This window comes from Chaetodon auriga, chromosome 9, assembly GCF_051107435.1.
Source record: "Chaetodon auriga isolate fChaAug3 chromosome 9, fChaAug3.hap1, whole genome shotgun sequence".
Lineage (NCBI taxonomy): Eukaryota > Metazoa > Chordata > Actinopteri > Chaetodontiformes > Chaetodontidae > Chaetodon > Chaetodon auriga.
The window spans coordinates 7,149,016-7,174,266 of NC_135082.1; the positions used below are offsets into that span (position 1 = coordinate 7,149,016).

Consider the following 25,251-nt stretch of genomic DNA (forward strand, 5'->3'; position numbering starts at 1 on the left):
TTGGTTTTCACTTTTTTTCAGCCCACACACAGTGAGGTTTGGGGTTACCCTATTTTCCTTTCACTGATAGCTTGTAGAGACTGAGAGATACAAAGGGACATTTTCACATCTGCTTGAGAGCAAATCAAATCAAAAAAGACAAAGTAAGGTTAACGCAGAGTTCTGAGGGTTTTACACATTTTCTAACTAAACTGTCATACTCAGCCATGCACTGTAATATTACAGTGAGCGTTAAAGTGTAGGACTGATTCCACTTTCTTTGCTTTTGCTTTGTCAGTGGCCTCACTCTTTATTTGGTCATTCAGATTGCAGCATAATGCTGCATATTTTATTCACTGATAGTCTATACCAGTGGTTCTCAAACTGTGGGGCGGGCCTCCTGGGAGGACAGAGTCACTGCTGAAGGGGCATGGATGACCAAGGGGAAAATATGGAGTGAAACTCAGTTGAATGAATATTATTTATGGAGGGAAAATAAAGAAAGAATTTGCTGATGTTGTTTCACCTTTATTTTAATAAAATTCAGCTTAGATCCTTTTTTTATCAGTTGTTTATCCAATCATTGCTCATGATTGCTAAAAATTATGGGGTGGTAGGGCGTGGACTTTTATCTGCTTCTGAAGGGTCATGTTAGAAAAGGTTTCTGCTATTAGCATGAAGCCTACACATTGTTTAGCTTAGCATAAGAGACTGTGTTCACCAGATAAATGGTAGCATTATGGCTTTGTCTAAATTTTTGTCTAAAGTGCAAGAGCAGAACAGTGCAGCATGGGACACATACAGTGGTGGTATTCATACACTAAGGCCCTGTGATGTTTTGTCAGCCAGACAAAATGACAGCAGACTATGAAAATGATAGAGTAAAGAAACGTCACCGCTCACGATTTGTCGAAAAACATTTGAACTTGAGTGTTCAGTTCATGCTGGACAGGCTGTGTGACTGCTGCCCAAACCTCCCTGCAACAACAGATCAGCACAGACAGAACACCAGAGGACACGACACAGAATATCACTAGAGGCCAGCAGGAAGAGTGGCGCTGCTGGTGATAATTGAAAAAAAACAAACAAACAAACAAAAAAAAACCATTTTCAGGTGACAGGACTGAGAGATGGGGTGTGACGTGACAGAAGCAAAATCTTCCAGCTCCTCTTCATTTAACAGGAGCTGGAGTTTCTCCAAAGTGTCAACAATCGTGTGAGGAGCACAGAATTCTGATTTCAACCCACTTTAATATTTGCTCTCGTTGTAATTGTGTGTCTCTTGATACCGTCTGGAGGTTTTCTTGTTTTCACCAGGCTGAGAGCGAGAATCAGAACGATGCTCTGCTCTGCTGTCTCCACTGAGTCCCACTGTGTCCTGTTTTCTGTAGGTGCCAGCGGAGAATAGAGAGATGAAGACTTTATCCCTCCTCTTCCTCCTCCTCCTCCTCCTCGCCTCAGGAGCCTGCGACGGCGTGAAGTACATCTCCAAGAGGAACTCAGGTAGGATGAACAGCCTTGGTGTTTGTTGTTCGCAGGTGCACTTCGAGCTGTGTCATTTTGCTGAAAATTAGCCTTTTTCTCCTGGAAAATTCCGAGGCTTTGTCTTTGAGTTTTTGTCTTTTACTGATATTTCCTCTTTTTGTTTTGTTTTTTGTCTTTTTTTTTTTTTTATCACTGTCATCCTTTTCATTTCAAACACTCCTCAGACTCCTCTTGAATAATACCTCTACCTCTTGTCTTTTCTCATCTCTTACTGTCAAATAAATGCTCCCTCTCTTCTTGCCCGAGCAGTTCTCGGCCCTCTTGTCCTTCCTGATGCATTGATACCTCTTTAGTGGATGCTTTGGATATGTCCTTCCGCTTTGCTCTGGCCATTTCTGTCTTTGTCACAGTCGCCGCCTCTGTCTCGCTCAGATAACACGTCTTTCCAAGCTCTATCTGGGGGCTCAGATAGCTGTCTTTCTCTTTCCTTGCCGTTCCTCTTTCTGCTGAGGGTGTGTAATGATCAGCCTGTCTGACTGCTGCTGGCACTGTTGCTACTGCTGTGCTCATTTGTGTATCAGCGGCCAGCTGATGACAGATCTGCTGATGGGCTTTTATTCGGGATCGATTTGTTGTGTCTCGCTGATCAGCTTGACAGAGAGACTCTGATTGGGCTATTGGCGTTTGGCATTCGGTCTCAATAATGCTTTGTATGATACTGTATAGTGAGTTAAATATGTGTGACACAGAGGTGAGCTATACATTCTCTGATTAGCTTTGAGTTTCATTCTGCTGTTGTGTTTAAATAGCATCATTCATGACAAACACAATATTTGATCTGCGGTTTTACAAGTAGAGGTTCTGTAATTATAGATATTACCCATGGCGTTTGTAATTTTATTGTCATGCACCCCTGCCAAGTCTTAAAGTGATAAAAACACAGAAAATTACTTAACTGACTTTTTAGCAAACTCAGGTCATCTAATTATAACAATCCAGTTTGAATTGATTCCCCTGTAATGTAATCCTGTCTCACAATTTTGCTTGCTTGTAAGTGCGAGTGTAGGTCTCAGCGCTTAAATCGAGGGAATTTGAGGGCAGCTGTAACAATTCTTCAGAGATCCTTTGTAATGACACACACAGCTTTGAAGAATTACATTACATGGCTTCACTGAGCTACTGTAAAAGAAAATAACAAAGTTCAGTTAAGCTTGAAAGGCCCTGAAAACTTATTTTCCCAATAAACTTCTTCCTGTCCAACACTTCTGAGAACAGTTTTATTTCACACAAGAGATTTCTGTTTTTCTCTGTGCTCTTCTCGTTTATTTGAAGTGGGTGGGTCAGATCTGATCAGACCGCCCCCACACACCACCCTCAGAGTATTTTTGAGTATTTAACTCTGAAAAAGAGGCAAAGATTCATGTCACTCAAGTCTTCATGCAATGGATGAAGCTACAGACAGCACCTGGTTAGCTTAGCTTAGCACAAATACTGGAAATGAAGGAAAGAAGTTGACATCCCTCCCTCCTAAAGTGACAAAACTGCCTTTTATTGGCCTGGAGAAGTTGTCAAGGAACCAGTGGAGACTCCAGGAAGTTCCCATTTCCAGCCAAGAAACAGCCCATCACATTTGAATCAGTGAGCTTTAGAGTGCTGGTAGGCGGATTGGACAGAACCAGGGTAGCTGGTTGCCCGTTTCTGGTCTTTGTGTTAAGCTAAGCTAAATTGCTGCTGGCTCATTTACATACTCACTGTCCAGACATGAGCGTGGTATCACTCTCCTCATCTAACTCTTGGCAAGAAAGCAATAAGCACATTTCCTAAAAGATGCAAAATGCCAAAAGGATCATATTAGGACAGTTTAATGTACTGGTCATAGAAAGAAATGTTATGTAATAAACAAATGATAATATTCCTGCTTGTAGGGAAACTCTGTCCTCTCTTGACTTCCTCTAAAAGGAGGTCAAAGGTCATGGTCATCTCGAGAACAACAGCCCTGCAGCTGCCTGGGATTTATTGATGTGGACAGTTCAGCAGAAACTTGCCAAAATGTCTTCCAGGCCACCCCGACACCCACATAACATCCTCCTCATAAGTATTATGTGGAGAAACTTCCAGGCTACAATGATGTGAAAAAGCAAACTGATTCATTTTTAGTCAGACAAACAGACAAAATGCAGCGCGTGAAAAAAACACAACGCAATTTTGTCAACTTTATTTTGTCAGAGTAAATCCGTTTTGTGTGAAGCTTAGAGAGGGAGGATTTGAGCACTCCTTGCTCGGTCTCATCTTCTACTTTCTCTCCTCTCGCCTTCTTCTTCCTGCATATCTGTGTCTCTCTCGTACTCAACGTGCCGGCTGCGTGGGTGAGCTGGTGGGAGTTTGGTCCGTACTTGCCGTTTATGTGTGCCCGTACGCTCGCAGGCATACCTGCATGTGTGAGCGGTCCGCTTCATGCCATATTGAACAGTGACTGTGTGTGTGTGTGTGTGTGTGTGTGTTTGTTTGTGTGTGCACTGTATATTTCCATGTTTTAAGTGTGTTTGTGTGTGTGTGAACTCCCTAAGTGTGCTTCAGTGTATGCTCCCTGGATGTCTGCTCTCCTTCTGTGTATGTATGTATGTGTGTGTGTGTGTGTGTGTGTGTGTGTGTGTGTGTGTGTGGGAGAGGTGCGCACAGAGCAATTATGTGATCACAGCAGAGCCAAGCGGACATTTATGTGGGCGACCGCTACAGTCGGCCAAAGATGGGCTGTTAGATCTTTTCTCTCCCTCAGTGCTTGCGTGTGTGTAACTGGACACCATATGGATAGGAACCACCATTTCCTATTGTCAGCCTCCCTGCTGTGCTTTGATGTGGCACCCGCCGCATCAAAAAGGGGACAAATTGTGATGAGGCACAACACAGAGAAGGGTGGTGGTCGGTGAGGAGACACTTTAAAGCGTTTTTTACACGGATCAACACATGAATAATAAATAAGTGTTGGCTGCGGAAACAATACAATGACATAGTAACACTATATCTGATCCCTGTAGGGAAATCCTGAACGCCTCTCACAGAGATCAGAGGTCAGCTACTGTATGCATCATCAACCCTGAAGCTGAGTGAGTTCAGTGCCTTGCTCAAGGACACTTCAGCTGGGTTGATGTCTGCTGACAAGAGGGTTTCTCTTGCTAGAACACCCTGACACGCAACTGTCCATAAACTGCAAAGAAAGCGTATGAGAGTTCACTCTCGTGCGGTTGTCTGTCAGCTGAGAGTGTGCAGACATGTTGACGACCATCCATCCAGGCTCCAAATGGAGGCTGATCATGAAGAATGCATATTACAACTGCAATGGGAAGCAATGCAATAAGTGATAAGTCCTCATCCTGCTGCAGTGTACATTCAGTGCACCATTTGGTTCAGTCTGTTCGTATTTATCTGAAAGGCAGTTGTGTGAATATCTATCAATCTTGTGGTGAAAGTTCTGTTTAAACTTCTGTTCATTTAAAAAGAAAATGGTATGAGGAGGTCGTGACACTGAGAGCATGTGGCCTCTGATTACAATGCTAACAGTCGACTTACAGTTATTCACATTTATCTTTAGTTGCTGTCGTACCAAATGAGGAAATATTCTGTGTATATATTAACAATGTCTAATTTACATAAAGCATGTACGTTAGTAAGGTTCCTACTCTATATGCAGGCCAAGTTTATACTAATCCATGACTCAGTAATAACTGTTCAACACTGTTTTGGAATGAGGGCTATTTAAGATGCAGTGGTGGTTTTATTGAGCCTTATTTTACATTAAAACCTGACCAAAGTGTCGAGGCTATAAGTACTTTAAGGTCATGTCTAGCCTGAGTTAAGGACTGAAATACATCTAAGACGTGCAAGGCTGTTTTATTTCTAACTACACGAAACTCTTAATTCATTGTACAGTTTGCTGTAAAACTGTGACACATTCACAGAATCTTTTTTTAATATTATGGAAAAATTGCACAGCCCATATACACATACACATATACTTGAGCATTTTCATACTGATATGATAGTATATTTTAAATTATTACAAATATTATCTTTGAATCTTACATCTTATATATTTGTATCTTATATTGTGATGTATTTTTAAGGCCATGTTGCCCACCTCTATTGATAAGGGTGATTATCTTATACTGTATGTCTTCACATGATGCTCCAAAACCTCTGAGCTTTGGTGTCTGTGCCCTGAAAGAAAGCATCAGTTTTTGTCATGTATCCCCACTCCTTTACTCAAGTCCTTACTTTTCTTTTTTTTTAACCTGTCTGTAAAAAAAAAAGTGTGCATTTCCATTTCCAAGAGCATCTATTTGCAGAAGATATTATTTCCTTCTAGACTGTAGACACATCGTGCTATCTTGCAGAAATCACAGTGAAGCTAATGGTGTTGAAGTAACTACATTTGCACAAAGGCAGAACTGTTTCTTAGATTAGCCCATTTTCCTGAAAGTGCTAATGAGCTCGACAGTTGCTACGCCGGCATGACAATGCTGAAAATAATGCCTGGAAGTCACACAGGCACATTTTCTCAACACACACACACAGACTGGACACATTTGTGCAAAAAATCGCACACCCTCCCTCCTGCACATGCAGTCCCACACATAAACACTCAGTCAGCCACACACACGCAGCCGCACTTACACTTACATGTACACAGACATGCATTATAGGTATTCATGTGTACATTACGGAGAATTCAAACTCAGTTAATACATCCTCCTTGCTTCATAGTCTCTCCATCTCCTGGCTGTCTTAGCGAAGGCCAGATCTTAACTGCTGCACCGCTCCAGACAAAACCAATAGATTAGCTGAGATGGCGAGCAGAAAGATAACGCAGATTCTTATCTAGATCCCTGCTGGGCTGATCCAGCAAGAGAGGGAGAGACAAACAAACCATACATAAAGCTCGTGAGTGATCATCTCTATGTGCTGCCTGCATGTGTGTACATGCTGGATTGTCTTCCTCAGTGTTTAGTACTTCGATGTTTTTCCATGTTTTAGTGAATGGAAATAAACTGAAAGAGGACAAAGAAGGAACTACAATACCTAAGATTGTGCTAAAATGCATGACAACACCATTCTGTGGTATTGATTTTTCTATATTGTGTTATTTTTACCTCTTCAAGCAGGTTCATGTCGCTCCTGCTCCACTTTGTTTAGGCTGTTTTCCTCAGTTTCTCTTATTTCTGTCCCACCTGCTTTGCTCTAAGAGTCTTTAAAGAGCTCCACATGATGTGCTGATACAGATGGCTCGCCATGTGCGTGCGTGTGTGTGTGCGTGTTTGTACATTATGTGTGTGTCAGAGTGATTGAGTGCCTGTGAATGCCCTTGTATTCATGTGTGTGAATGGGTCTCTGCGTGCGCCGGAGTGTTTTCTGACGCAGCTAAAACCTGAGATCAAAGAGCGATTAGATCTGAGTTTCATCTAATCGCAAATTAACTCCTAGCATGCAAAGCAGAGCAAAGATAACAGGGTGTGTGTGTGTGTGTATCATGCTTCGGTGTCGAGTGAGACGTATTTGCATTGTACAGTATATAATGTAGATACTTAGTTTTCTCTGCATGTGCTGACTAGCTTTGAGAAAAGACACAAAACACACATAGTGAGCTGTCTTTTCTAGTGGCGCACACACACACACACACACACACACACACACACACACCCTCTACCTGCACAGTACATCTAATTTTGCAGTTAGAAAGCATCTGAAGTGGAGCAGGTTTTTCTATTCTCTATGCAGACACATTTTCCACAGTAAAATGTTGACACACTCGGTTTTCACGCTTGGCTGTGATCGACTTTGCTGCATGATGAACATTAATGTCAGCCTCTGTAAAACAGTGACTTGTGCATTAATATTAATCCCAAGCTAAATATAAAAACAATAAAAAAAAGGGTCAACAATACAGGAGAAAGTGCTCAAACTCAAAATAGCGTCCAGCGCCAGAGATCCAGAATGACTGTGGTGGTTGTTCGAGGAGCGAATTTCTTTGCCATTACTCTTGGTGTTGCTCAAAGTGCTGAGGGCAAAGAGACAAATGACTTATTCACCACTGTGGAGAACGCAGATAGTGACAGAGAACAAGAGAAGTAGAGCAGCGGATGAGAGATATTCAACATTTATAAGCTCTTATTGTAGTACAGCAGCTGGAAGAGACAGTTTTGTTTGGCCTGGGATGCTGAATGGTGCAGGTAAGTGAAGTGACGTCACAGCAGAGCTGCAACAAATAAGTCACATTGTGATGGACTTTTTCTGTGTAATTTGCGAGCTAGTTTCATTTTGATGTTTCCAAGCATGTAGGTTTTATTCATCCGCTGTATTGACATTGTCAGGGACTGGTTTGCGGTAGAATAAAGGTCATAAAAGTCCAGATTTGAGTGTGTTTGCAGACCACTCCACCACTTCGCACATTTCGCTGTGATGGAATGAAAATAAATCACATCACAGCCTGAGCAGCAACATTGGACAGTCGCCGTTCAGTTCTCTGGCAGAGGGGGCCAGGTTGTAACATAACATGGTGACCTTTTTAAAAAACATTTTTTAAATATGTTCTGCTGAAATCGCCGTGCTAGCTGTGCCAAGATGTGCTAAGTTGTGTCATCAGTGGTTCACATATTTGATGATAGATGGTACATAGACCCAGACTTAAATATCACATACCCCATTTATGCTTTATGCATATTGAGTGAATAGGTTAGCCATCTGCTATAAAAAAAATTAAAAAAAAAAAAAAGACATGTAAATACATCCAAGATGCAGCTGCAGTCTATTCCAGATAATACAGTTTATGATCTAACGTCACAGTGCAGACAATGTGAGCTTTTCAGCGCAGTTGTTCTCATGTTTTGAATATAAAGTGAAAGAACTTTGTTTCTTCAAGTAGAATTAGTTATTAACGACTGTAGCAAAGCTCAGTCTGGGCTTTACACTCAGGAGTTATTCTACAAATCTCCAACGTCAAACCAAGACAATACAAGATGGTTACAATGGGAAATTAATTAATTACTTTCAAAAGAAGTAACTACTAATTGTAATTCCCAAAAGCTCCTACAACGTACTAATAGCTTATGTGTAGCTGTTAGCGAGCCTGCTAGCTGAAATGTTGAAATGTAATCGAGTCTTCTACCAAACAGCTTCTGATGTGTTTCCATCCCCTGCTTGTAGCCTGACGACCAATTCAGTCAGATTTGAGATGTGGCCAAAGGAGACACATATACTTGTATGTGTGTGTGTGTGTGTGTGTATATATATATATATATATATATCAAAGGACTAACTGATAAAGGTTTTATTACAAACTCGATGTTGGGATGGACTGATACTATATCCATCTGCTCCTTTGCCCACTCCTGAGCAGGTGACTCTGAGTGGGCAGAAACACAACCAACCAGAAACAGTCCTGTGACATGCACATATGACATTGACACTGACAATTTCACTGTGTACAAACTTGTGTGTATATGTGGGTGAATCATGACATTTAGCGTGAAAATAGTTTCTGTGTTTGCAGCACTACCAGCAAACGTCTCTGCCCGGCATGACTAATTAACACAAGTGGGTTTGTCATATGAAGACATCCACTTGACTTTTGTCCACTCTATATTCAGCTGTGCCTGTGTGTGTGTGTTTGAGTGTTTTCTGCTCACACACCAATTACAATACACTGTCTCTCTCAGTCTCTCTACCTCTCTCCCTCACACACACACACACACACACACACTGTTGCCCTTTTGATACCCCTCTTAAACTAAAGATAAAAGGCTGTTTGTGAGGTTGCTGTGTGTGTGTGTCTGCATGTGTGCATGTGTGTGCTTCAGCTTGCTCTAACTGAATTGCTGTATTTAGCTTCACCCGTAGCAACATTAGCAAAGACCAGCTTACCAACCATCATACACACTTTGAGTGGCCTGCATGGTAAACAGCAATCAGTCATCCAAGATGTCACGTCTCTGGATGATGCACAGTACATTGATCTCACACTTGCATTTGAATCACATCGTTTAGAAAATAATTCGAGACTAAGCGCTCCATCTTTAACGATGGTGCATTTCATCACTCCTCACTGATGCTGCTAATGTCACTGTACCATTCTCTGCACCGGGACCACAGTGAGACCAGAGCAGCATGATGTGTTTTCTCCTCCCAAGCTAACGGAAGTGAAAGTGTTGCTTTCCCTCATCATGTGTCTGCTCCTCCTGAACAAGGACATCAGTTTTCTCTCAGGAGAAGCCTTTGTGGCATCACCTCTCCAGACTCTCCTGTCTGTCTGTGCGCCCTGTGGCATGGTGCTGTGGAAACAGGGTGGTTGAGACTGATGCAACAACCACTGATAATGCATTTCTCCAAATCCCAGCTTGTTTTCAGCTCCACCACCGTAATGCCACACAATGAAGACATGACCAAAAGTCAGTAGCATACTGTAACACTTTGCAAGAGGAACCATCAGTTCCGACAAAAACCTATAGATATGTTGACTGTTGAATTGGTGATGCTCTTCAAGAATAGTTTCACATTTCGGAAAATACATTACATATTTTTCGTTGAGAGTTTGATGAGAAGATCCATGCCTTATGTTTATATGTTGATGCCTTGAGCTGATTCACACTCACTACTATTACTCAGTAAAAAAAAAACATTTAGTCATTCATTTACTCAATAGTGAGCAGTAAATTGAGATTTTGGACACTTCATGTGTAACACAGGATGCTCTGCATTGTGGAATTGTTGGCAGAAAGTAGTGAACATGCCGTGTACACAGCTGTTTTTGTTCCATTGTCAGAGTTTTTTAGAGTATAAAATGGCAGACTGTAATTATAGTGCCATAAAGCCAATAGAGAGTGATGTTAGACACAGCCTTGAAGTCTCGTCATCACTGTGAGGTTGGATGGCAACCAGCTGAGATCACAGGAAGTCACTGCGCCCAGCCTAGAAAGTTCCACCTCAAAAAGTTTAAGAATTAAAGAAAGAATATATATGTCTTAATTTATGGGCTTTTTTGAGGTGTTTTACCTCTGGACAGAGCCAGGCTAGCAACACTGCTGCTTCAGCCCACAGATAACACAAAAAAAAAAAAAAAAAAAGTGAAAGTCCCAAAAAGTGAAATGATTTCTTTAACAGAACATGTGATCATGAGGGATCTTTGATGCCCAATAAAATGTAATGCAATGGAATGGTTGAAATGACATTTGAGAGCTTTTCAGTCTGGTGCTAACAGGACTTAGACAATATTATGTGGAGGCTCAATACATGGTCTTTCACCTAAAAACTTCAAAGGTGTGAATGTGCTCAGTTCAACTCTTTGATTCCTAATTTTATGGACAAACAAACCGAATCAAGACTTGTTCTTGATTTACAGCTAAACATACTCTGCCAATCCACTTTTACTTCTGTCCCTGTTGTCTCTGCAGTGTCCTTCTCCTGTCCTCTCTCTCTCTCTCTCTCTCTCTCTCTCTCTCTCTCTCTCTCTCTCTCTCTGTCTAATCGGCTTTAGAGGGGGATTCTTGGTCTGTAGCTGCCAGGCAATAATGTCAATGAGGGTGACTGTGTATCTAAAAGAGGGAAAATGGAAGTAAAATAGAAAGATAAGATGGTCGCTTTGGTGTTCCCACACGTTTCACCTGTGAAATGAAGATGTATTTTAGTGATTTGCCATCTGAGCTAACTGGATTATCTCTGTCAAGTTGACAAAATAAGAACTGGAAGTTCAACCCTTAAATTTCTGTTTTTTTTATTAAGAAACTTTTCAAACCTTTGCTGATTTGAAAATGCCTCACCGTTCCTCTCCGCCTCCCTCACTTCTTCACTCGTCTTCTCCCTCATTGTCCCGCTCACTCCCTTTCTGTCACCCCCCCATCCTACTTTCTCTCTCTCTTGTCCCCAATGTCTCTGTGTCTTTGTTGTTCTCCAAGGTCATATTAAAGATTCATCCATTCTCTGGTTCTGCAGTCAAATATTGATAAAGGCTGACACCGCTTTGACTCTGTACACCTAAGGGTTCCTCTCTTCATGCACACACACACACACACACACACACACACACACACACACACACACACAACCTTGAATGTCCATGCACCTATAATGCACACAAATACCAATGACTGTTGTACAAATACAACCAAGAACAAACAGAAGCATTCAAACACGAACACACTGTAAAAAATCCCCAAAACACAAGTCATAGCTCTGTTCATGAACCATATCAACGTCATTTTGTCTTGAAATTACAGATTTCCTGTGATTTCTTTTTTCTTACGTTCACATTGTGTAGCATTTTCAGAAAACCATACTGCATCCTTCTTTTGCTAATGTCACCACATTAATGCAGATAGTGAGAAATAAGTCAATTTTAAGCTGTTTGGATGGAGAGTAATAAATGCAGGAAAACAAACATAAACATTAGAACCTTTTTAACAGAGAGGCAGAGGAAAATCTGTAATCTCTGCCAGTTATTTAGATTTTTCTGGATTATATAGTCCATTATTGGCAGTGTTTATGTCAAATTTTAATTGACTTAAAAAGATGGATGTCTTCTCACATCAAAAAATCAACATTTCTTATGTTTACTCCCTTTGAATAAGCAGAAAAAATGATTCTCTGTGCGTCCCTGAAATTTGAGGAACGAGCACAATATGAGAAGCCAACGATGATCCGTTGTGTAAATTGTACAGGTTTGACATGGAAACTTGACAAATCCAGAGCACAAACACTGAGAGCAGACTTTTCTATGAACTTGGAGACAGATTGTGTCCACTGGTTCAACTAAACATCTGCATGTTAACAAATTATAGAATTTTGAATGAGGGAGAAGAAGTAGATTTCCTTTTAAGTCAACTCTGTCATACGATTGATTTCATAATGTCTTAAAATGTATCTGGAGGAAATCTTGAACATTTGTTGTAGCTTTCACACTTGAAAGCTACTTGTCATGGTGTCAGACACAAAGCTGCAGCGTGTCTGTCTGTCTGTCTGTCTGTGTGTGTGTGTGTGTGTGTGTGAGTGCTATGTTAACACTAAGGATGTTTAGTCTTTCTAACAAGTCTCTCATGAGGCTGGCCTGACTTCATCATATTACAGAACATCACTGTACTCTGTGAGTTCATTTGCGTCACATTTGTGTGTGTGTGTGTGTGTGTGTGTGTGTGTGTGTTTGTGTGTGTGTGTGTGTGTATGCATGCTACATGTGAAATTGTGGTAAAATATATTTGGGCAAATACTTGCATGTCTGCTGAGGTGTGTGTGTGTGGGTGTGGGTGTGAGTGTTTGACAGTAATGAATCTGGACAGGGGACCCAGGGGAAGGAGACTATATGCGTCCCTCTATTAATTATCCCCTTAACACAGGCACATGGCCAGAATGTGCATAAAGATGCAAACATGCACAAAAACACAAATTATGCTGCACTTCGGCAGAAAATAGTATACACACATACATACACATGGTATATATAATTCCTGTTGCAAACCATCCATCCATTACCTAAAACATCCTATTATAGCAGTTCCTCACAGAGCATTGATGTAAACTTCCCTCCACTAGATCTATATTTTCCTCTTTTTCTGTAACTTTACCTCTTCACTTCACTCTTGCTTGTTTTCCTCTCCTGGCTTTAGATCATGCCGTTAAATGTCATAACTTCACACCAACTCTGTGTCTCTTTCTTACACACATGCATTCATGCATGCATGCACATATTCACACACACATTTACATTTCCTCTTCCTGTCAGCCCCCTCTATTTTTATCCCACTCTCTTTGCATCATGTGTACACACAGGTATGTACATTAAGCACCACACATACGCAAGCAAACACACGAGCCAATTTGCAGCAGCTGCACTAATAAATAAACAGATTATGTTTGGAGTGGACAAATAAGCCTGAAAACAGATGAATTCCTGCTTTTGCCTTTACCTTATGCAAAGAACAAACACATGCAGACTGCACAAAATGCTCAACAGATACTGACCTACAAAAATGTACCAACACACACACTGCATACATACTGTATATTCACATACAGCACTTAGATTCAAATCCGTTGTTACAGTATGCACACATAAAAGAAAATACTGAAATACAACAAAAGAGGACAAAAAATTAGGAATGTAGGCACTCAGTCGCAAATATATGAGCTGTGCTTTAACCTCACACTGCCATCCAGATTAGTGATGCTAGGTTGTTAATGAACTAAATCTAAACATCTTGTTGTTTATTTGTTGGATTTGCTTATATTAAATGAATGGATAAAGAAAATGTTGTATACGTAACCAGTGGCCTATTATCCTCGTGCATCCCTGTGTCAGCCATCAAAACCATGACATCATTTCTTTAGATGCTAGCACCACTCGAGTGTAACATGCACAACACACTGCGGTAAGGCTCAGCGTCATTACATTCTCCATGGGAAAATATTGCTTAAGCCTGGTGGTAGTTCTAGAGCAGGGCTACCCAAATCTTTGACCTCGGTCTGCATCTGGGACAAACGACAAGTCAATCCAGACCCAGTCCATAGTGCAGTGATTGTCAAATGGCAGCCAACAGGCCACAGGGTCTTGCAGATTATTAATAAATTCAGCAAAAGGATGAATCTAATGTGACTCACCAGTGAAAGAGGCCCAGTCCATCCTGAGAGCAATCGTCTGTTACCTGACAATGAGCTAAAAAAAACCTTAATTTATAGTTCACCTGTTCTACAGAATTGGATTATTGTCCAACTCCCTTCTCTCTACTTGTGGACCCGCCAACAAACCACGCAGCTCCCAGGCTGGTCGTTCCCTGGAGCCGACAGCAGCACTGGCCGGACTACAGGAGGTCACTCTGGAGCTGTCAGAGAATCACTCAGCTTGACTTTTAGATGCATGTCTTGGGTTTATTGTTGCTGGCCAGCTGTTGTATTGAGTCTCAAACTGAGTATTTTTGTTTGCTTCCTGGGATCCTGAGGAGGAGTTTTTGTTGAGATAAAGACTCATTCACTGGTGGTTAAACTGTGGGTTTTGTATCGAGCTTTGACTGCCTCCTTGGTGGAGGTTGGAGAGAATTTTCAAGTTAAGCATCCAGTTATTATTATGGGTTTTCCATATTTTATTATTATTTTTAATTTGAAAGTCTGGCCCCCACCATGTCTGCTACGAACAGTTTTGGCCCTTGACAAATGTAGTTGAGGACCCCTGCCATCTTGTTATGACTAGGCTTTAAAACATTATTCAGCGTAATGTTTTCTATTAATATAATAAAATAAAATAAAATTCTATTGCTCAATGAATTGTTAGTGATGGTGAATATTCATAGTAGCTGGGGATCATTCACAGTGATCCTGTCCCCAGATGGATGTGGTTTATGATGTTGACAATGTTGTCATGGTGACATTAACTGCTGGAGAGTGTTGTGTTGTTGTTGCTGTTCAGTTGGCACATTAATCTTACAGCACAGAATTTGCTATCAGCTCCCAAATTGCAGATTCAGAACGTGTTCCCTTTTCTCGCGGACACAATAATGAGTGTAAATGTAGTTGTAAGACTACGTCTGAGTCAGACATAAATATGGACTGACTGTCTGAGCCTGGTCTGCCTCATGCTGGCCCAATCACAACAGATGTGACTCTTAATTGATCAAAAATGATTTTGTTATCGCCAATTGTTCTGGACCTTCGACCTTGGATGAAAATCAGAGGTGGACCTTTGAGTAATGAGTTTGAGAACCCCTGCTCTCCAGTTTTCTTTCTGACCAACAGAAAGAACACTGATCAATTCATTTCCACTAAGAAGCTCAGACAGAAATATAAACAACAGTACTGCAGCTGTGCATATTTCTATATTTTTGAAGGGGGTGAAAGTGTTTTAGGCCATATTTCTGAAAACTCATGGCAGCGATTGAAGACGTGCTGTCGGCTACCATATAGTGCTGGTTATGTATTGTTGTCACTTTCACTGCCATTCAAACAACTTTATAATCAGTTGAGACACAGCAACCTTTTACATTTTAGAAGCTGCCAACTTCATATCATTTTAATCCTTTTACAATGCTCTTGTTTTTCTAAATGTTTGTCAGCTTTAATTGCCTGACAAGGCTCATTAAATGCAATGCTTTAGTTGTCAACTATAACCCCGCAACAACAGCCCACATTATCCTATAAAAAAACGACACAAAATGTTCACTTTGAAGGAGAACAGAAAGCATCTGAGCACTATTCTTTAAACCCTTAGCTATCATATACTTACTGTGCACATTACACAATGACCCCCCCCATCCCAAAACCTATTCCACCTGCAGCCATCCAGCCCACCCAGAACTCCACCAACCAGTAATAAGCACATAGAAACAGCATGGGGCACAGCGGCTTAACTAGCCATTAATAAGGAGGAGGGAGACAAAGAGAAAGTTGAGAGAAAAGAAAAAAAGTGAGGAAATGAAAAGGAAACAGAAGACAGAGAGAAAGATAGTGATGAGGGAGTGGGGGGTGGGCAAGAACAGGAAAGAGAGAGGAAGAAGAGAGAGGGAGAGAAAGAGAAAATCTAACACATAGTCCTTGCTGTCAGCCAGTGTGTAATTAAGTTCTGCACTCTGTCACCATCACTCTGTAGAACTGGTAATTTAACTGGGCCTGAGCCAGGAGAGCAGATCACAGGAGGGGAGCACAGGGGCAGGAGGACAGGAGGGGGGAGGACACCAAGAGAGCGGGGGAGGAGAGAAGTTAAGAGAAGTTATTGGGAAGACGATTCAAAATAAGAGAGGATAAGATGAAGGGGGTGCAGAGGGAGGGCTGCAGAAACAGGAGAGGAAAAGAAAACAGTGACAGAGAGATGACGGGGGGAAAGAGGGAGGAGAGGACAATGGGGAAAAGAGGAGAGGAGCGATGAGTACAAAGCAGCAGATAATTGAATAGAAAACTAGATTTTCCAGCTGTCTTGTACGGAGCTTCGGGTGTCTCAAGGCTGCCAGTTGGCTGCTTACATTCATTTAACATTCAGAGTGTTGTCAGGTCAGACTGCTTAGAGGCTTCAGCCCGTGACATTAACAACTCGGCCCATTTAAGTGGAAAAAAGCAATATTCAAAGCACCTGTAGATCCTTGCTCCTGTTTTTGCTTATGCTTCCTGATTAGAGCTCCTATTACGACTCAGTGGGCGTGTACGGAATTTGCTTGATTGACATCTCCCTCGCTCTCGTTTCAGCTTTGAGTCCTTGTTTGGGGTGGCACAGCTTACATCTTGGGAACATCACATAATTCCCAGCATAACTCCTCTGCAGACCAGTTGTGAATTGATGCTTATTCTACTAAATTCTTGTATGATATTTCACAGTGTGGTGGTTGGGTGTGGTCAGAATATGCCGTGTAACACCTGTAACTACACCCAGCACTGATGTCACAGGGTCTTGAGGTATACATCTGTGCACTGCTGCAACTAGAGGGTTTGAATGCACCAGTTGTACAGCTTCCTGTGTGACCCTGCAGTCACAGATGGTCTAGCAGTCTTTGGAACAGCAGTAAAATAATGTTATTATTATTGCCTTGATAATCATATTCAATCTTAAACTTTACATCCAGCACCTTCATTCTTAATAACATGACAAAGCTAAAATGACTCAAGAAACAAGAAACATAAAGCAGTGTATTAAACACCAAAAACAGATGGAAAAAAATAGACACAATTAGACAAGCCACATAAAGCCGCTCACTGCGTCACATTCAGATGAGAAAAATCATTTTTCGGAAAACATTTAAAAAGAGATTTATTAGCTTAACTTTAATAGTAATGTGTGCCTGTTGTTACAGCTGTTCAAAGGACAAATAAGCAGAGATAATGAGCTGTACTGTGTGAATGTGCTTCCGTGTTTTAGCCCCATTTGTCTCCATTCCATTGCTAATGTCATTGTCATGTTTTGTTGATGCTGTAAGGGTTACAAACAGAAAAGTAATCACCAGAATAGACTGCCCAGAGACAGGGAGAAAGAAGGAGTGATAGAGCAACACTGCAGACGAGAAGAAGAGAAATGAAGAATTGAGAAAATGTGAAAGGCGGCAAAATTTAGATAAAGATGAAGATAAAGGCAGTAAAAAACAGAGAGAAGAGGGCGAAGCAACCAGGAAGAACGAGAGGAAGGCAGGAAGAGGACTGTAGTTAAACAACAGAGTAAATGGCTTTTCAATGTGTAAGTCCCTGAGGACAGGACGAGAAAGAAGAGGGGGGGATGCTAAAAAAAAAGATGTGACACTGATGAACCTGCTACCAAGTCTTTGACCTTGCGTGTGAGCGCGTACGTACGTGTGTGTGTATTCGCGTGCATAAGAACACAGAAGGGGGTGGTAAGAGTGTGGCAGATTAACTCCATGGGGAGTCTGAATGGACGAATGCACAAGTGGGACTGTGTGTGTGTGTGTGTGTTTGTGTGTGAAAATAAGTGCTAAAGCATTTGACTGAAGGGCAATTAAAGGATAGTGTGTGTGTCTGTGCGTTTAAACGATGGCCCGTGTGAGGCCGCACTGCTGCGTAGCTGTGTATTGACATTGTAATTACCAGTGAATAATGTAGGGCCATGTGTGTGTGCATGAATGCATGCGTTTTGTATGCGGGAGTGTGTGCATCAAGTGTATTCGCTTGGGGAGACCTGCTATTGGCATTCTAATTAGACTGAATGATATACTCTCGCTATTAAGACCAAAGCAGAGCTGTACATAGCGCCAGTTGGGTCATGCTGCATTGTTCACCCACCGCCATGTTTGCTCCGCTGCCTTGCTCCATGGCTGTTGCTAAGTAACTGATAGGGATTATGGTCTTACAACTGATTAGCCTAATCATGTGCTACCCAGTTTTTTATTTTTTTATTTTAAGTGGCCAGAAACAGATTGGGAACTACGCGTCTTTGCGTTCTTGCTGAGAGTTAAATGGGAAAGTCTGCAGTCAGGACGCAATAAGCTTAAGCTTAGCCTTAACACTAAACTATGTAACCCACAGACAGAGCATTATGCATCCTCTCATCTAAGTCTGAGCAAGAAAGTATTCAGTTGTCCTTCGACACTTACTGTAAGCTGCTTGTTGCATTGCACTGTGGGAGTTCTTTGCACTGCTCTGGACTTTGAACGGACTCAGTTAAAGCATATTGTTGACAGAAGAAGCAACTAGAATGGCTTTTTGTGGTTCTTTGCTTCACACTGTACAGTCACACTGCATTTTTAGCCTTCGTTATGCTGCCACGTGGAGATCCCATGCATAGTACTGCTATACCAGCTGCTGTAAGGAAATGAAAAAACAATAGCTATTCGCCATGTATCAGCCCATGTGACTCAAAGAGGGTCAGCAGTAAAAAACGTAACCACTGCACTAAATTATGAATCCTACTAACACGTAGGGATGACCTGCCTTACTCTGCCTCTGTCTGGCTATTACTCATGTCCTTCATTGGTCAGGTTTGTTTGGTTTAGGCATGAGGAGTGCTGATGTGTCAGGGTTAGAATATCAAGGTAATTCAGGCCAATTCAGAGACACAGTCAGCCGTGTCAGCCCCTCACCACAGTGGGGTTTGTTCATTTGCTATCTAGGCATCCCTATAATTAATGCAAATTAGTAGATCCCTTTATTGGGAGATTTTTATCAAGCCAGTGGTAGAGTGGCTAACCCAGATGTGATGTCAAGGGCTGCCAGTTTTTACCCAAAACTTGAGCAACCAATCAAACATGGGAAAAACTGAATGTTGTGTTCCAGCCGGGGGCATTGGTGAATGAGCTGCCACTCTGCATGCCTTATTGACTTCACGGTAAACCACACAATCATTCTCTTTGGTGTTGTAAAAACTAGCCAGCCATAGATAGAATGTAGATAGAAATAAGGTAAAAACATACCATAACAATATATCTGAAGTCATCTGTTACTATGATAATCAGACTGAAACATTCTGTTTCACTTGAAATCATTGACCACGTAAGATGTACCAGTGTTTTAGAGATCTTGAACCAGGTTAACCTGCTAGCTTGACACTAAAGTCGAGCTTTAGAAAGGAGCAGCAGAGGCTGCACAAATGAGCTGAACAGCACAAATTCTACAATGTTTAGACCTTGTTGGCTTGTTCAAATAAATTCTAACAATAAATATTCCCATTTGTTCAAACAGGATATTTTTTAATTGCCAGCCTGACTCTTCAGTGCCTTGTGTTTCAGCCACCCAATAGGTGCTTTTATTCATGAGATCTACTGATTTATTCTGACCTGGTTTAATAGATGTGCAACATTTTCGGTGATTTTTGCAACATCCTTGCACACATTTTTCAGTGTTTCTCTCTCTTTCTTTCTCTCTCTCCCGTCTTCCTCTCTTTGCCCTCCCACTCTTTTTTTTGCCCCTCGTTCATTTACAATAGAACTTGACAGGGAATCATTAGCGGCATAATGAAAAGCAGCAGACCAGTAATATATACCGTCACTGTCTATTACAGCCTCCTTAGCCTAAAGACCTTAAATGTAAATGAGGCTATATTATGTTCTGTTAAGGTCTGTGTCGTGGGTGTAAGTGCCTCAGAAATGCTTTTAGGACACAACGCAGGCAGTTACTGTGTTGCTGCAGTAAGTGATGAAACAGCAGATTGATATGTGCAGCAAATTGTCAAGTGTGTTGCTGTAAGCAAATGGTTGAGGAGTTCTAGCATCTTTTGTAAGCTAATTGATGGGTCTGTATGGGCTTGTGTGTCGAAGAGAAATCCCGTTGAGGTTCTAAGACTCTTGATTTGCCAAAAGTGCCACACAAAAGCTTCTCAACATGCAGTCTACATGTTTCAGACCTCTTCACCATTAGTTAGGCATTGGTATCACATGCACTCTTGGAGCCTGATGATTCTCGGTCTAGTTTCTACAAATATATGTTGCGCCTGTCATTCATTTCCTTTGAGACTGATGACTTAAACAACAAAAGTCAAATTATTAAACTTCCTGTTTTGGAGTGGTTTTGCACCCTTTGCCAAATTTAATACCTTTTTATCATTTTAAACAGTAAGTATTCGAGATGTCTCCAGCCTACTGAGGCCAATGTGTGCATATTTTAAAGAATCAGTGTCAGCTAAAATGAAGCCAGTCAAATGCTGGTCCCTTCTTTGTGTGCTTTGGTGTGTTTTGTCCTCCTCAGCCTGCCCGCGTTACAGCTGCTCTCCATTACGAAAGCCTACAGTGCAAGCACTTTGCTACGCAAGTGAAAATGAGAGTGTGTGAACTAAAGAGGTTGCCAAAATCTCGCTCTCTTTCTCATGAGCAAAGGGCAGTTTGCAGAACATTCAAGTAGCAGCCTTTCAATTATCGCCACTGACAAATGGGACAAACGTTTCCAGTGGTCAGCCATAACATCTGTTGCTATATTTAATCAACATTTAGGTAAATATAAGTATCGGAGCAAACTCAGGATCAGCAGATACAGGATCAGGGTCAAGGAAAGTTGACTGTGCCATCCTCAGATAGTACAGTAAATTTACCGAAATAAGAAAAGCTTTTAAAATTCTTCAAATTTAAAGGCAATATCATCAGGTGTTCCTGCATACGTTATCCTGCGTTTTGTGGCATTTTAATGAATCTGAATGCAGTTTCTAACACTAAGATGAGTAGAAAATAACTCATCTGAACTTGTTGTTGGCTGAGAGAACAGAAAGAACACAGTTTTGAGTGGCAGCGTAATTATTGTTCACAGCCTGTTGATAAAACATGAAACAGTTAAAAGGCTAAAGTCACAAGTCTTTGGTGTTGGTTGGAAGTCTTTTGATTTTATCAAGTTTAAAGACATGAGATTCGCAATGCGAGCTCAAGTCACGTGACTTGAGTCCAGGCCATTGGCAGAGTGCGCAATAACAATGATAGAAGTTTGCAACAAAGTGCTTGGTAAAAGGAAGTCTAGTTTTCCTCTTATAGAACACTGTTGACTGCCTTTCAGCCAAGTTAGCTCCACCAGCTTTTGCCACCCACAATATTTCCAGTCCCACCTGCTGTGCCTCTATTTTGTCTTGCCAATTCTGGTCTTAACACAGCGGCAGGACAAAGCTTGTTTTAATTGGAGAACACTAAGGACAGTATGCCTCGGTTCAATGCAGACACCAGCCCTTTGGCAGATGTCACATCTGGATTGTGTACATGTTCTTTCACTGATTACTTTCAGAGCGAATTCTCTTGAAGTCTATTTGTTAGTCTGTGCTTGCTGCATCTGGATACTCTTTACTTTGAAATATTTTTATCGGTACAGCCAAATGTACGCCTGACCACCTCTGTCGATGGATTGAGTTTTTATATTGTAATGTTTCTTGTAATGCCGTTGTCTATAAAGACCTTAGTGTTGCTGGTTTCTTCGTGTGTGAGGAGGAAGGCCCTGCACACACACAGATGTGGAGATGGAGGAATAGATAACTTTTCACAGCTGACAACAGTTGGAAATTGCAACAGTAATAGAGATATCAGCAAAAGCTATCATGTTCACTGTAGTGGAATACACATCCACATAGATGCATGTGTTGCTATATATGTGTGAACACACATACATTCACACATCAATACACACCTAGCTGACTAAACTGGTGTCTGAGGAGAAAGATTGGAAAACTATTAGCTGAAATGTGATCTTAGTGTCTCCATAGACATTGCAATCTTTCTCTGGATCTACAGCTCGAGTCCTGCTCTTGCACTCTCTTTCTGTCCATGCACAAACACACACACAGACTCACACACACACAAGCAAAATCTATTTTCTTGTCCGTGTCCCTGTATTACAGTGCTGTTATTGAGGAGCAGAGGGGCTCAGGGAGGGCGAGGCTGAAGAGGCAGGGGCGAGAGAGGGAGAGAACACATGTAACAGAAAGAGAGAGGGCCAGATACCGCTTGTGATTTGGGACTCCGTACAGATTTAACACCAAGTACAGAGCCCAGCTGCTGAAAATTGCAGCTGACATTAAACTCTTCTTCGTTTTCTCAAGATGAAGCTAAACACAAAATAACTTCTCAGAGATCACAGTTTTCCCAAGCCAGCCAGTTTGGAGGCATTTTACAGAGAAAGAGATAACAAAAGGCGAGCTGTCAATGCCTCCAGATACATGAGAGTCTTCAATATAGAGTGTTTATAGTGTATATGGAGGGAGTTATTCTTGATGTTGTTTTTTTTTTACAAGTGCTCTGCCAAGTTCAAGAGCTAAATTCAGCTTGAGTAACTGGAAGTGAGACACTTCACTCCTCCATACTTGGATGTTATGAAACTTTGCCATTGTGTAATAGACTAAAAATAAGAGTCTACAACATCTTGTCTGGCTCGAGAACCTTTTAATATATGATGCAAACTCACATGACCTGAAAACCTTAGCTTAGCAGCACCATTTACCGAGGGTGCCACGGGAACATGGCAGGATGAAAGAAGTGTACCGCTTTGTTGTAACTTAAAGTCTATTTTGGGTTTGAAGACACACATTCCAGAGTATATTATAAAGCAGATTGGTAAGTAGTGGTGAGTAGTACCTTACAAAAAAACTAAAAATGTGTGGGTCTTTCACACGGAGCCATATGGGAGTTCCAAAAATGGTCCCTATGGTTGAGTTTTGGCAGGTTTTTTTTTTTTTTTTTTTTTTTTGCATCACTTCCATATCAGTGTATTATGTCCAGAGTTGAAGCCAAGAGAAACGAGGTGTCACGGTCATACTTTCTACTTCTGCCTTGGCCCATGAAAGATACGTCATTATTTGCATTGTTTAATTTCTCTAATAATCCATATTGTGTTGATCATTTGAACCAATTCTGTACACATTTCCTTTCTGGGGAGAACAGTCTTGCAGTGTTCAATATGCTTTGTTTTTTAATTTGTTTTCTAGTTTGTTTGAGGATGTTGTTCTTCTACGTTCATAAAGTCCCTGCAGCTTGCGGCATTAATACGGCCTGACCGTCACAGCAGGAACCCTCCCCAGGGAGCTCTCAAATTTCCAGTGTGTAATGAAGATGAGCGAAGCCTATTTATTTTGTACTTGTCCTATGGACATACAGAGGGCAGCGTGGCTGCAGCCTGGGCTCTGTCACAGCTGTTCTCAGCAGCTCAGCTCTGTTTATATGTGTCTGTGTTCTTTACACAAAACCGCTCAAGCAGGAACAAAGAGAGAGGAATTATCTGTAGATTTGACACGTCAGATGTGATGGTGTGTCTCTCATTAGGTCAGAACATGGAAAATATATAACCAAAGTTAAAGCTAACACCGGCAGCAGGTGTTTACAGGTAACTCTGGTATGAAACAACTTACTCTGTTTCCAGTTGTTATCTAATGTGCACCCTGTCCATGTGTCCATAGGGGATACTGAAGGTATTTGAATCCTGATTATTAGTCATAACGTTTACTGAACTTTAACTTTGGGCGAGCAGGATCTTGATAACCATAGTCCAGGTCAGTTTCTTTCGTTTTATTTTTAGCCGTGCAGTGTGTGTCCGTTGGGTGGTTTTGCCAAGTTTTATCTTATCTTAATTATGGGATGGATTTCCATTGAATTTTGTACAGACATCCCTGTTCCTCAGATGAATCCTACTGACTGTGGTTTCTCCCAGAGTCGCCATGAGTCTGCCATGTGGCTTTTGGTGAAATGTCTTAACAGCTATTGGATGAATTGCCATGAGGAGGAATTCTAATGACTTAGGTGGTCCCCTGACTTGTCATCTAGCGCCATCATCAGGTCAAGATTTACATTGTCCAATATTTAAAAACAAACTTTTGCATTGGCCGCACACAATAATGTCTGGATTTTGTCTCATGGTCGTCCAGTCACAACTTCCACTTCTACTGTAAAAGGAGACCTTCGTAGATCAGGTTCAAGCTTCTCAACCTGCCTCCAATTAGCTCAAGTGGCAGTTATGAGAATAACTGTTATACTGTTATGTGTGTGTGTGTGTGTGTGTGTGTGTGTGTGTGTGTGTGCCCGCCCATGTATTGCTGATGTTGTGGGGACAAAGATCTGTTTACACAGTCACATGTGGGGGCAAATACAGGTCCCCACAATTTAAATCATTACATTTTAGTGGTGAAGACTGAGGATAGGGTTACTGGTTAGGTAAGGTTAGGTCAGGTATAGGGTTAGGAATAGGCAAATACTATGGTTAGGGTTAGGGTTAGGGCAAGGCTCCAGGAAATGAATGTAAGTCTATGTAATGTCCCCACAAGTGATGAAAACCCCCTTGTGTGTGTGTGTGTGTGTGTGTGTGTGTGTGTGTGTGTGTGTGTGTGTGTGTGTGTGTGTGTGTGTGTGTGTGTGTGTTTGGCTGTTTTCTGGTTATTTTCTCCTCCTGTGTGTCAGGCCCTCCCAGGCAGCATCAGACTGTTGCTGGTCTTCAGTTCGGATTACGCACATCCTTAATCAAGGCTTCAGACGCTCTTTGAACCACTTCTTCATTCCTGAGGCAACACACATACACACATGCACACAGTCCCATTTCCATCGTTTTTTGGGGACATTACATAGGCTTACATTCATTTCCTGGAGACTTACCCTGACCTTAACCTAACCTACATTCATACACCACACATCTTTTCATTCTGTATTTACGTTCGTCTTTTACAGTAATATTGAATCAAGTGACTCTGTGGGGGACGTGAAAGGAGTCACTCATAGTGATGAACCCACACTCCTCAGCTCTGTGGGGTTTCATTCAGCATCTTTCAGTTGGTTGCTTTGGTTTTGCAGCCTCCAACTTCACTGTTTTAATTCACTCTTGCCAACCTTGTTTCCACCAGCAGGCAGCTGATTGCAGTGAAAAAGCTCAAACAGACGAAATGAG

General features: G+C 41.5%; 1 protein-coding gene across 3 annotated transcripts in view; it reads left to right on the forward strand.

Annotated features, from left to right (window-relative positions):
* il1rapl2 (interleukin 1 receptor accessory protein-like 2) overlaps window positions 1–25,251 on the forward strand; it is a 354,681-nt gene that overhangs the window by 55,562 nt on the left and 273,868 nt on the right. For 2 of the 3 annotated variants that reach the window (XM_076739380.1, XM_076739381.1), the window contains exon 2: window positions 1,371–1,482. In XM_076739380.1, coding sequence (XP_076595495.1) covers window positions 1,392–1,482 — 91 coding nt within the window. In that variant the 5' untranslated portion in view covers window positions 1,371–1,391. Of the gene's footprint in view, window positions 1–1,370; window positions 1,483–25,251 lie in introns of those variants that run through there. The other variant, XM_076739382.1, reaches the window with a different exon arrangement.